Below are 12965 nucleotides of genomic sequence, written 5' to 3' on the forward strand. Positions count from 1 at the left end.
GAGCCAGTTGCAGCGCTTCCACATGTCACGTGAAGGTAAAATATACCGATAATCCACCCACTGTCATAGCAACAGCATATACTCTGGGTATATTTTAGAGTAAACATCAGGCTCGAATACAATACACTAAATGTCATCCAGTCTATTAGCATCTTTCCCTTATACAAGCTTTGGCAAGCTATTAGTTACCAATACACAACCCAACACGCTTAGGACAGTCACATAACACTATTACATCTACTAATTACGTCAGCAAGGTTACAAGCACAAACAAGTTATTTATTGATTGTTGCCCATGTAGAATGTAACGCTACAATTTGAACAGTGGAAGAGAAGTGCAGGTGTTGCTGCTTCACATGACCTGTCCCATTCAGCGGCATTGAAATTTGATGCAAATCCATGCCCATACAATAAATTACATTTTATGGGTATGTGGTGCATATACATTATGGACACTTCGGCGCTCAGAGCTTAGGACCTCAATAATTGAACATGTCTCCGGCTCGGTCAATTATTTGATAATCCCGTGAGGCCTCGGGTCAATACATGCCATAAAACCAGCTACCCTTGTAATAACTAATACCAACACTACAATAGTGCTAGTTATTAAGTAGAACATGTAGGATGAGGGTGTGTAATATTAAGAGAATCTAATTGTATACGTTTGAGATGTAGGCGCAATTCCTGAGTAGAAACTATGTTCATTGAAAAAGCGGACCTTTCTCAACGTGCGGGGGATTCGTTCGAACTTCCCGAACCCTCTCATCCTACGGGCCTGCTAAGTCTCAGCTGTAGCTATGCATTTATCCCGGATGTGGAGACACGAAAGCTACAACACGACTCTTTACCCATTATTACTATTTTAGTATCGCTGCAAAGGCCAAACCTTCCAATTGCGCACAGAAATAAAGCAAGAGCAATTGAGAGCATTTGTGAAGAGGGGGCTTGTTGTCAATGCTCCTATCAAAATGCGCCACTGCAATCTCTAAGAAACAGTTCTTTCAAAAATCTCGACGTCTGCATAACTCTTCATAATAAATTTTTGTACTTTAGGAAAAAGCCCTCCCACTAAAAATGCAGTAAAGGGAAACTCCCGTGATTTTGTGTGTAAGCTTCAGATGACAGGTACTAGTGTGAGTGATAAATCTATCAATGATTAACAGCGCTCACCCTTCTCCGATTGCAAGCAGAAGCTTGTAAATTAGGGGGTGTGACTGTGTAGTCTGTCGACGTTATATATTACGAGGTCATTTGTTCATGATGCAAATTCAACGCTAATATACGTGAGAATTGCCAGATGTAGACTTGGACATGGCTGAAATTGAACATTACCGTTTTGAGTCTGAGCGTAGAGTAGTTGATGATTCTTGGAGTACGGAAGATGCAGATAGTACAAAAAATGTAGACGGTAATGGTCACGTTTCTACGATCTAGCTTTGTGAACTTCAGAAGTCAAGTATTCCTGTTTCTGTAGATTGTTTGACGACTGTCCATATAAAGTTTGATGCGAACAACGTCAAAGGGTGGTCACTGAGCCGTGGCCGGAGGCTGACAGATCGACATGGAAACGTTGTCGCATTCGACGAAGTTCGTCCACGATGCAAGCTTTCTGCTAGGAAGTGACTGGTGTAGTTTGTGTATAAGACTATTGTTGCAGTGTAGTAGAAGCTAGTACAGCACAGTCATGTAATATGGAGATCAATATTCTGAATTGATGTGGCATATGATACACGCATATATTGTACACAAAAGTCTGGCGAGTCTCTCGTTCGCAGCTAATTCGGTATGAAATCACTCAGTATAGAAATGGCCACAATACGCAGAGAATTCGAATAGACTCCGGTTACGTTTCTGCTCGAATACGATACGAGTTCTGGTGACTATCGGTGTGAATACGGAGCAATTTCTCACCTAATTCCGCGTTGTTTATTAAGTATTCGGCCCGAAGTCACTAAGTAAAAGTGGCCAAAACTTGCAACAAACCCGGAACGAATTCGCTTGAGTCTAGGGGTAAATTCAGTATGAATACGCAACGGATTCTCCCTAATTTGAGTGCAAATCCAAACTATATTATTGCCAAATTCCAGCCGAATTCGCATCTCAACTTTCCAAAGGGAGAGTGATAACTGTTGCTGCCGTCGCCTTTACCCTAGCAGCGTTGCCTTGGATATGAAGATGTAGTCATTCTTACAGGCAGAATAGACAGACGCTTAGGCGGCTCCCCTCTGTGACGTTAACACTACACCACGCCCGCTGTAACGCGTTACCAAAAGTTAATTAATGAACTGGAAGCAACTTTGACCTGCTATATCTCAGCGAAGACTTAACTCAAAACTCTAAAATTATTTTTCCTGTCATGTATGCAACTAGAACTATCAATTTTCAACATAAATTAGTTCGATATTTGCGCTGCAGTTACCCTTTACTTATTATGTTAATTAATGAGTATTGGCTCATGCGACAGCATGATAATCATGAGATGATCTTGAGACAATCATGCTAGAGGCACGAAGATTTTACACAGATGGTTGTTTACTATTCGGAGGCTTACCTTGCAACTCTGCTAACAGACTGCTAGTTTTTTCGTCTCTGAACGAAGTGAGATAGATCGTCGGTACATGAAAACGAGGTGTCACCATGCCGAACAAAATCAGGAACGCATAGCAAGTTAGCGCTATCAATATTCCAAAAAATAGATATAGACGTTGTAAATGCTGCGACATGGCTCAAAACGGCGGCTTTCAGTGCACTTCACTGTTCTTAGCGGTTGCACGGTTGAAGCAGAGTTACAGATACGACGTAACGCGCGCTAAAGGGCAGGATCGACAAAGGTGATATTTTTGTATTCTTCGCACTGTGCTGTATCACAGAAATGTATATTGACATAGGCTTTTAATATTGACGTAATTTTTTGCAAAAAAACTATATGCGTGCTGATCAGTGGCGTGCTAGCTAAATTAGGTGGTGGTGGTAAATTAATATTAATGGTATAGTTTAATATTAATTTAATTAAAAGTATCTTGAAAATGATTAAACTTAATATTAGAGTTTCTATTTCATAATGAATTATTGACAATAAGCTATTAAAATATACATAACTATCTATTAAACTAGCCAAAGTTAAAACTAAAATATAAAAAAATGTAAAGAATGAAGTCTGTATAGACAATCTGATTTCAATACAACCGTTCAATGGATGAGGCTCGTAAAACAGGATGTGCCATCTCTGACTATGGCTGTTGTTGCGCGACTTCGTTGTCAACCTCTAGTGTATTCACGCATGACAGCTCAACAGTCTCTTGACGGATTCCAGTTTCTTCCTTGCACGGTTATGGTCACTGCTTTATATATCAAGCAATAGAAATCGTCGCTTGGTTGGCTGATTGTTGTTTTGTTGAATTGACGTCATCTCTGAATCCTGCAAGTCCATTGGCAGTGAGGTCTATTCGTTCCTGTCGACCTCCTTCAACGGTGGCTGAACACTAGAGACTTGTTGTCACTGTGGATCGAGCTCAAGGATCTTGAACGGAACAGTGTAAGGTTTCGACAATTTTAGTGATAGACCTAGCTGTCTTAACCGCTGGACTGTACAACCCGGTTGAACTATGCACTTAGGGACATTTTGTCACAAGGCTGTTGACTAGCATAGATTAAAGTAAGACAAGACATTGAATTAAGACAAGAACTGATTGTTCAAATAAAAATTAATTATTAGCTCTGTCACCTACCGCAGAAGCATGCATGCATATTCTGAAAGCAAGTTTCTCCTGCTAAATAAATCACCTATGGCAAGCATTGCAAGAAGACCAAGACGTAGCAGACATTGAACGACAATTACTTTATCTGTGTTCCAGGTAATGTTTGTACGTGTCAACTGGCTGTGACTAGACATCTATCTTTTGCCAGAATGGGCAAGGTAACTTTCTTGAACACACTACCAAAATGCATCCTTCATAACTGAATCGATCTTCAATGAAACATCATGGTACACAGATAAAGATATGAATTCATCACAGGCAAGAAGATGCAGAGGACATTACAGATAGACATCACATGTAAAATGATCTAGATTGAGTGGACGACAGTGAAGCTAACCAAATCAAACTCAGAACAGCAGAATGTCGGGTATAAAATGTAGTAGGATCAAGTTCATTAATTCAACTATTGTAAGATTTTACGTCATACATCACTGCAAATCATAACATTCCACAGAGGCAGTCAGTTCCTATGGTTGCATAATTATTATGTAATTAATAAATTAACATCCAAGCTAACAGAATTTCTAATCAGCACTCTAAAGACTGCATCACTACTGGTGGTACCCGAGTTCAGATTCTTCGAAGTGATGTAGGTACAGTAACAGTAATAATAATACGTAATAATCATAAATAAAAACATATACACAAATACAAACAGTCAGAAACGGGACAATGAAGTTTTTTACTTGTTCTGGTCAGTGGTCTAAAATATGAAAGTTGAGGTCTGAACGACTTCCCGTACATCACATCACTCATACTGTCACAAGCACGAGCCAGCGGTGTAGCCAGCATTCTGTAATTGGGGTCAAAGATCATATGTCAATGTTTGAAGACAAATTTAGTTAATAGTTAATAGTTTAACTGCTGATAATTAATTACCCATGTATATATATATATACGTACGTTGATGCATAAGTATGTATGTATGTATGTATGTATGTATGTATGTATGTATGTATATATGTATGTATGTATGTATGTATGTATGTATGTATGTATGTATGTACGTATGTGGCTCAATTGGTTAGAGTCTGCAGTTGGAGATTGGAAACATCCGGGACCTTCGGGTCAGAGTTCGAGTGCGGGAGGGCCACATACAGAAGTTCCCTTGGGCAAGGAAGTAACATACACTTGCCTCTCTCTCCGGATTGTCACTTCTGTCCAGCAAGTTTGAAGCATGAAGTATGAAGTATGAAGTACAGCAAGTATGATGTACCTAGTGACATGATAGTGTGACTGCTGAAAGTGAAGAGTATAGCAAGTATAGAAAGCTTAGAGTGTCTGCAGTAACCTGGGCCCTAAGGGTCCTTGTAACAAAAAAATGTATGTATGTATGTGGCTCAATTGGTTAGAGTCTGCAGTTGGAGATTGAAAACATCCGGGACCTTCGGATCAGAGTTTGAGTGCGGGAGGGCCACATACATAAATTCCCTTGGGCAAGGAACTAACCCACAATTGCCTGTCTCTCTGGAGTGTCAGGTTCTGTCTACAGCAAGTATCTACAGCAAGTACGGCAAGTGTGAAGTACATCATAGTGACTTCTGATAGTGACTTCTGATACAGTAGTGTCAAATTGCGGTGTTAGATTGCAGAATAGTGATTACAGTATTGAACCTGGGCCTTAGAGGCTCTTGTATGTACGTATGTACAAAAAAGTGGCTCAATTGGATAGAGTGTGCAGTTTGAGATTGGCAACATCCGAGTCCTTTGAGTCAGAGGTCAAGTGCGGGAGGGCCACATACATAAGTTACCTTGGGCAAAGGAACTAACATACAATTACTTCTCTCTCCGAAGTGTCAGTTCTGTCCAAGCAGGAAGTTTTAAGCACATGGTAACATATAGTGACTGCTAATAGAGTTAGATTGTAAAGTGTTTAGCAAGTACTTAGTGACTGTATTTAACCTGGGCTTTAGGGGCTCTTGTACAAAAAAAATGTATGTATGTATGTATGTATGTATTGCGAAGCTCAGAGCATGCCACGAGGATTTGGTAGCTCTTCCCACCTTCCCGATACAGAGTCATTTTGGAAACTTTAGCAACTCAAAGGCATATTAACCGACAGGCTATGTAGATTGTGAGCCTAATCGATGGAAAGACTAACCACAATCAAGAAGAAAAAAGAATGGCAGCAAACAAGTAGCAGAAACCGTTGTCAGTCAGATTGGTTGCTGAAGGCATTTCAACAGAAGACATACTGAAGGCTTTATGTAAGAACTGGCCGGAAGAGTGTATCATGTGGGTATGTCTGACAATAGCAGGAACGTGGTAGATTACCTTGCTGAATAAATAAGCCAAACAAAGGTTGCTACTGACAGGCCTGATAGTAAATAATGTTCGATTGGAAGTAGTGCCACTACAAGGTCCACCACCTTTTGTCTCAGTCAAAATTCCCTTTGAAATGGCAGATAATGTCATTATCTTGAGAATAGAAGAAAACAATCAAGTTGCAAAAATTACAAGGCGTACGTATTCCTTTGCACGACAGGTGGAAACGAGAGTGAGAGTATACAAAGTACAGAATCCAAGAGGTTATTTCCCAGAGCGCATAATGTATGGGAAATACAATTTATGTCTGCATGTGCGATATGCTGGACAACCTCCAACATGTTATAGATGCGGAAGCACCACTCATATGTTAAAGAATTGTCAACACAAAATGATAAGAATACTGAAGACCAGCATAATGGGAATCATGACCACGATCTTAACAAAAACCACGATGTAGAAATGCAGCAAGAAAACGAAGAAGAAGAGAATGTGAAAGAACAGGAAAGTCAAACAGCAACAAAAATGGAACCTTCAGAACAGAATCCTGAAAGTAGAAAGACACTGTGGAACCTCTACAAGAGATGACAGGCTCAACAATGGAAACCACCAATCAATCACAACCACAAACAGACCACCAAAGCCTAAGGGACAAATCAGTAACAAACACGTTACCAGAAACAGTGTGCACAATCCAATCCAACAAAAAAGCACAACAGATCACAAGCAACAGACTAAAGGCTGGTCTGACATTGAAGTATTTCACAAGGAAGAAAAGGAAACGGAAGACTGAACATGACACTCCAACAAAATCGTAAAACATTGCAATCACCTGAAAGAAAACAGACTCACAATCCAGATCTAGAACAGGATCTAGACCACAGGTCATCCTGCGTTGAAAAGGACGCATAAATGGATGCTCAGGAAAAACTACATGTTTTTCTTTTATATTGCTTGAGTCTACGTTTGTAACGGAACAGACAGCGTAAATCCATTGAGTTTAACGAAACCCTATTAATAATTTTTAATAATGGATAAAAGCTATTGGAGACCAATTTCAGAAAGACGGAGTTATAACTATGCTAATTTGACAATGGTATCTAGTGTATGATTGCAATGTAAACGATATATACTGAGTATTAAGAACTCTTAATAAAACAGAATAAAATGTATGTATGTATGTATGTATGTAAGAATGGTTGTATGTATGCATGTATGTAGTAAAATGTAGCTCACTCACGTTCAGAAACCGACCATCATCTACCTTTTATAATCCCAAGTTGAAACTCTGTGGACAAGATATCCCTTTTGCTGGAGATAAAAGTACAATTTTCCTGGGATTGTCAATTGATTTGTGTCTGTTGTCTTGTAATATTAAGTCGAGTATCCTGACTAAATTGGAAGACCTCTGTGAGAGAGTTGACGCTGGTCCCGTTTTGACAAAGAGCAAAAAACAACTGTATCGTAATGGAATTTGTCCTCGTCTGAGTTGTCTGTTGTCTGTGTGTGATCTCCCACTTACTTGGATTGAGCGCCAAATTAAACCAATTGCAACATGGTACCTCAAGAAATGGTATCATCTCGCCAGACCTGCTTATGTATGTCAATTATATCTGCCTTTCAAGCTTGGCGGTTTCAATCTCACCTCACTATCTACATCATTCAAAAAATGTTAAGTGTCTCGTTACCATCAACTGTCAAATTCCAAAGACGCTCGTGTTCAAAACTTAGCAATGTCTAAGGCTTTAGTTCTTGCTATGAACAAAACTCTGAAATTCAACTCTTTCACCTTTGTATTTCAAGAGCAAGTTGAGTCTTTAGAACCATCACAGCCACATGTAAATATTGTCAGTTCGTACAAAGTCAAACGACTAGGACAAAGTGTTGATGATCAGCGACGCTTGGATCTCATTAAAGCTTGTGTTGTACAAGGCTCGACACTGCGCTTGCAAGTGGATGATGACACTTCGAATAAGACTGTACTGTTATTCAAAGACAGAATCCTCTCATTCTGTCATAACGCCATTCAGGACACTATACCTCATACAGCAACCTTGGGACGTTGGCAGAAATCTGATTCTTCTGAATGTCCATCTTGCGGGAATTATCAAACCCTTCAATATGTGCTCAACAACTGCGGGACGGATTTAAAGAGTGGGAGATACACATGACGTCACAATTCTGTGCTTAAACGCATCTACCTGTTCTTACATGAACATCTCCCAAGATTATGGGCAATCTCTGTTGACCTTCCAGTCTTACCATATGTACTCCCAAATGTTATTTCCAACTCATCTCCTCGCCCTGAAATCATCCTATGGTGCCAGAAAGCTAAAGAGATGAGTCTTCTGGAATTGACAGTGTGTTTTGAAGAGAACTTTACCACCCCATCCGAATACAAGAAAAATAAATACAGCAATTTGGTATCTGCTTGTAAACAAGCTGTGTGGAGTGCTCATCTTCACACCTTACAAGTCGGGTCTAGAGGCCTGGTAGATTGTAGTAGCATTGAACCTATATTGTGGTTCCTCAAATTCAGCAAGCCTTCATCAAACTTCCTGTTCAGAAAGATGTGCACAATCTCCATTGGCACATCGTTTGCAATCTGGTGTCAAAGAAATTAAGACTGTTGGGTGGAGTCAGACCTATTTGTATAATAGTAGTAATAGCTTTAATTCTGTTTCTTTTTTTAGTTTTGACTATTGCTCTCTGTTGCTGTTTAGTTTAGTGTTTAGTGACCTTTTAATCTTGCGGCCTACTAGTTGTACATAGGCAGAGGTCTCAGACACGCCCCTCGGGATGAATAAACCATGTATGTAATATGTATGTAATATGTATGTATGTATGTATGTATGTATGTATGTATGTGGCTCAATTGGTTAGAGTGTGCAGTTGGAGATTGGCAACATCCGGCACCTTCGGGTCAGAGTTTGAGTGTGGGAGGGCCACATACATAAATCCCCTTGGGCAAGGAACTAACATAGAATTGCCTCTCTCTCTCTCTCTCTCTCTCTCTCCGGAGTGTCAGGTTCTGTCTACAGCAAGTATCTACAGCAAGTACAGCAAGTGTGAAGTACATCATAGTGACTTCTGATACAGTAGTGTTAGATTGCAGAATAGTGATTACAGTATCAACCTGGGCCCTAGGGGCTCTTGTATGTACGTATGTACAAAAAATGTACGTATGTACGTATGTATGTCTAGGACGAGACAGTGGATCTGGCCCAGCACACAACTTCTCCAAATAATTAAATTAAATTAAATGAATTAATAATAATAACAATAATAATAAATAGGGCCTTTCTTTCTACCCAGACCGATTTCATGAAAAACATTATTTCTATTAACTCTGCCCTTTATTTACAATTTCATGTCATCGTCAATTGTTACGTCTGCAAAGTGACAATATTCAAAACTCCTGGCCTCACCTTCAAATCGACGTGCATCTTGAGTAACCCTGCACTTCCGGTATTCCCTTCCTCCTAGTCAGATGCGACGGTACAACATGTCTAGCTCCATTCGTCTCTGAAAGTGTAGAAACAGTGTCTGTAGCTTACGTCTAGCTCACTTGCATGTTTCCAAACAACCTTGTAACTTGCAGAGAACTTCAGGCGCACTCGACCGTTGCGCGAAGACAGTATGGACGCCAATACGAGCCTTCTTCTTCTATTAAGTTGGCATACTACGCGGGGAACCAGAAAATTTGGCACGACGATTCGTTACACGAGCTACAACAATGTGATGGATCGATTTTTACCTCCGTTACGCTGACGATCGTATTTGACGTCTTTATCAAACCAAAATTGAACACCCCGAGGTTACGAAGCTCGTCAAAATGAACTTGAACGCACAAGAAAGATTCTAATCACACCAGGCTGTTTCCCGAACTACGTAGCCTCGCGTTCCCTGCATGTTGGAGGGAAACGAGCGCGCAAGAACAGTTACAACATTGTTTAGAAGAGTAGAGGCGTTTCTTATTGCTATGGAGACAACTTGACCGTCAGACCGTTGAAACTCTACTAGCATTAACAAGTGAAAAATTTTGGAACGTTTTAACCGAGAGTTTGTATGTAACAGTTATGTCATAAATTATAATGATTCTATTTTTTCAGTAGGGGATCACGCCCCTTAGCTAATTAGCTAAGTTAGGCACAGCACACACCTTATCCACTTAAATCTATTCAATGTGTAGGTTCTCTGCAGTGTCTGTCTTTACAGATATAGTCACGTGGAGACGTTGCTGCAATGAGTCACTGAAACATTTTTGAAGATGAACGAATTAGTGCTGCACAAGCAAGAGAAAACGTCAAAGCTAATACACAGCGTCCAGCTCACTACATCACTAGTTCTCTTGTTTGTCCAACATGTCGGCTACAATGTCGATTTAGCTAAGGCCGGACTTTTATCTTACACGAGACGCAAAGGACAGTTAGATAGTCTTCACCGCAGCGGTGGATACGCCATCATGCCATCATGTATTTGCTTACATGAGACAGTATTAGTCCTCTAACTACATCTTCTGTTGATGACAAAACCGCCAAGCCTGCATGACGCTTTTCTTTGCCACATTATGCAGAACGTATTGGAAAGAGAGAGGGAAACTCCCAGCGAAAGCTATAGCGACTGCGTCTAGGTATACCATGAGCATTAAGTTCATCATATACTACAGGGGCCACTAACTGAAAGAAAAGGAGTTCTAACTATATGTTAATGTGACAACGGTACTGTATCTACCTTAATTGATGTATGTATGTAGCCTCGTACCAGACCATCTCGCCGTCGTGCCCGGTTCCCGTATAACAGGACAACGCTGGAGAGGGTCTGGGATCATACAGCCTACCGTTTATGCTATTAAATGATCAAACTAGCTCGTATGTCACCAAGCCTCAGGCTACTAATATGATTAGTCTAATAGTTATTCTCATTTGTCACACGGAATGTCTTGCAACAGACTTGACCTTCCATTCGTACTCTACTTGTTTTCTTTCAGTGTTGGTATCCTCTCTCTACGCAAACTCTACGTATTTGCCAACCTCTCTGGGAAAGAGGACTTCCTCTCTAAGAGACTCTAGAGCGGAAGTCAACACCGTGTCTGACGGCACGCTCTGCCACGCTCCTAATGTTCGCGAATCGTACTCGAGCTTCCCGATTCGTAATGTTCTCGTAGCTTAGCACAGTAATAGAGCGGCGCCTAGTGCATCCCTAGTCCAAGCTACCTAGACTGCTGATTGAATCACGTTGGACCTCACAGCTTCAGATAACGTAAATCGAACTCAGGATCGAGCTCCCTCTGTGAATGAATCTCTTTCCATGCGGCAAGGTGGGTCTCTTCTCATACAGCTGTACAGGAACGAAATGTAACAGTGAATGTATGCAATCGAATATCACAGCTAGCAAAACTTTGATGGAAGGATAGCTTCATAATTAACTAAGAGCATGATCGTGTTGACATTGGTGATGTGGGATGACCCTTAGATGACGTGGGGTGACACTAGGTGAAGAAAGTAGGCGGTATGATCCCAGACCCTCTCCAGCGTTGTCGTGTTATACGGGAACAGGGCATGATGGCGAAAGAAGGTCTGGTACGAGGCTCTAGGTATGATTGCAATGTAAACGTTTGATACCGAGTCTTTATATTGAGTCTTCTAATTAATGACCCTTTCCATACAATCAGAATAAATGTATGTATATGTATGTATATGTGTGTATACTATATGCACGTCTGTATACATTGATAGAAGAGTTGTCACCGTAATCGGTTGACACATTGTGTATCTACCATCATTAGCATATCCCATTGTCATTAGCATCTCGTCTACATCCCACTGCAACCATGCACCCACTCTCTAGGAGAAAACAATGCATGGCCAATATACTAGTCGGCATCCTCCAGGATTACCTAGCGATTTTGCTGAACACGGACTAGCCAACATCTTCACACGCTTCTATTTCGAACGCGCGTGTACGAATTTACGGGGGCGTGGACTAGCGTGCCTGAGAATAAAAGGAAAATCTCATAGCGCACTTGGCTGACGGACCGAATGACAACTAAGAAAACATTTTTAATTTGTACACAATATTTTGTTGTGTCGACTATTTCTTACCAACTTCAAGAAAATTCTATAGGTAATAGTCGTCTGTTACTATTATTTTGTATAAAGCCCACTGTGGCTTTGCAGCCAAGAACATTGCTTACAAGCCATTGCTGCAAACGTGCGCGTTTGGATAAACGGGATTAACATTCAATAAAATACCTACACTAACGATCGAGTGTGTAAAAAGAAGTCGAATAACGTACGTACCGTAAAAATCCATCTAAATTACTTAACGCGCGTTAAGTATCCCCATCTAAAAGCAATCTTTGATTTTCTAATCACTTTGCACAAACGTAAAACCATAGATTCCTGCAGCGTCATAGTACAACGTTTGAGAAAAGCCTGTATTTTATATATACGAGCATAAACTCGTAAAACTCTAAAGAACTATCACTCGTACATAACCGAGTGCCAAACTTACTGACAGGAAACTCAAAGAAATATGTTAATAGCATCTACCTAAAAGTATCAAGACTTACGAAGACATCCAAGGATGTAAGAGCTCTTGCTCCTCAAGTCACCTGACACCACTCGCTGAGCAAACAATGTCAGAGGCATAGACCCATTAATAAGACGTGATTGAATAAGTCGTCCATTATACAAAGTTCTCACTATTGCCTCATTCTCAGATTCATTTCTTCTCCACAGTTCAAATACAACTCTAGCTGCATATCTTGGTCGATGTCCATCAAAAGCACCGAGAGCTGTTAATAGTCGGATTATTGTTATGTCATGGCCTGAGTAGAGTACAAATCGGTGTTTGCGGTAACCTCTCATCCATTGACGCATCTGGTAAACAATAGTAGCCAAGAATGGTCGTATTTCAAGAAGAGATAGCTAGAGAAAA

The 12965-nt window shown here is 40.5% G+C and overlaps 1 protein-coding gene across 2 annotated transcripts in view; it reads right to left on the minus strand.

Annotated features, from left to right (window-relative positions):
• LOC134182360 (carbohydrate sulfotransferase 14-like) overlaps positions 1-9912 on the minus strand; it is a 14187-nt gene extending 4275 nt beyond the window's left edge. The window contains exons 1-4 of one of the 2 annotated variants that reach the window (XM_062649760.1): positions 9781-9912; positions 9611-9705; positions 9452-9548; positions 4445-4551 (exon numbers count right to left, since the gene is read on the minus strand). In XM_062649760.1, coding sequence (XP_062505744.1) covers positions 4445-4550 — 106 coding nt within the window. In that variant the 5' untranslated portion in view covers position 4551; positions 9452-9548; positions 9611-9705; positions 9781-9912. Of the gene's footprint in view, positions 1-2551; positions 2759-4444; positions 4552-9451; positions 9549-9610; positions 9706-9780 lie in introns of those variants that run through there. The other variant, XM_062649759.1, reaches the window with a different exon arrangement.
• Positions 9913-12965: the final 3053 nt, after the last annotated feature.

Source organism: Corticium candelabrum, chromosome 7 (genome assembly GCF_963422355.1).
Source record: "Corticium candelabrum chromosome 7, ooCorCand1.1, whole genome shotgun sequence".
Classification (NCBI taxonomy): domain Eukaryota; kingdom Metazoa; phylum Porifera; class Homoscleromorpha; order Homosclerophorida; family Plakinidae; genus Corticium; species Corticium candelabrum.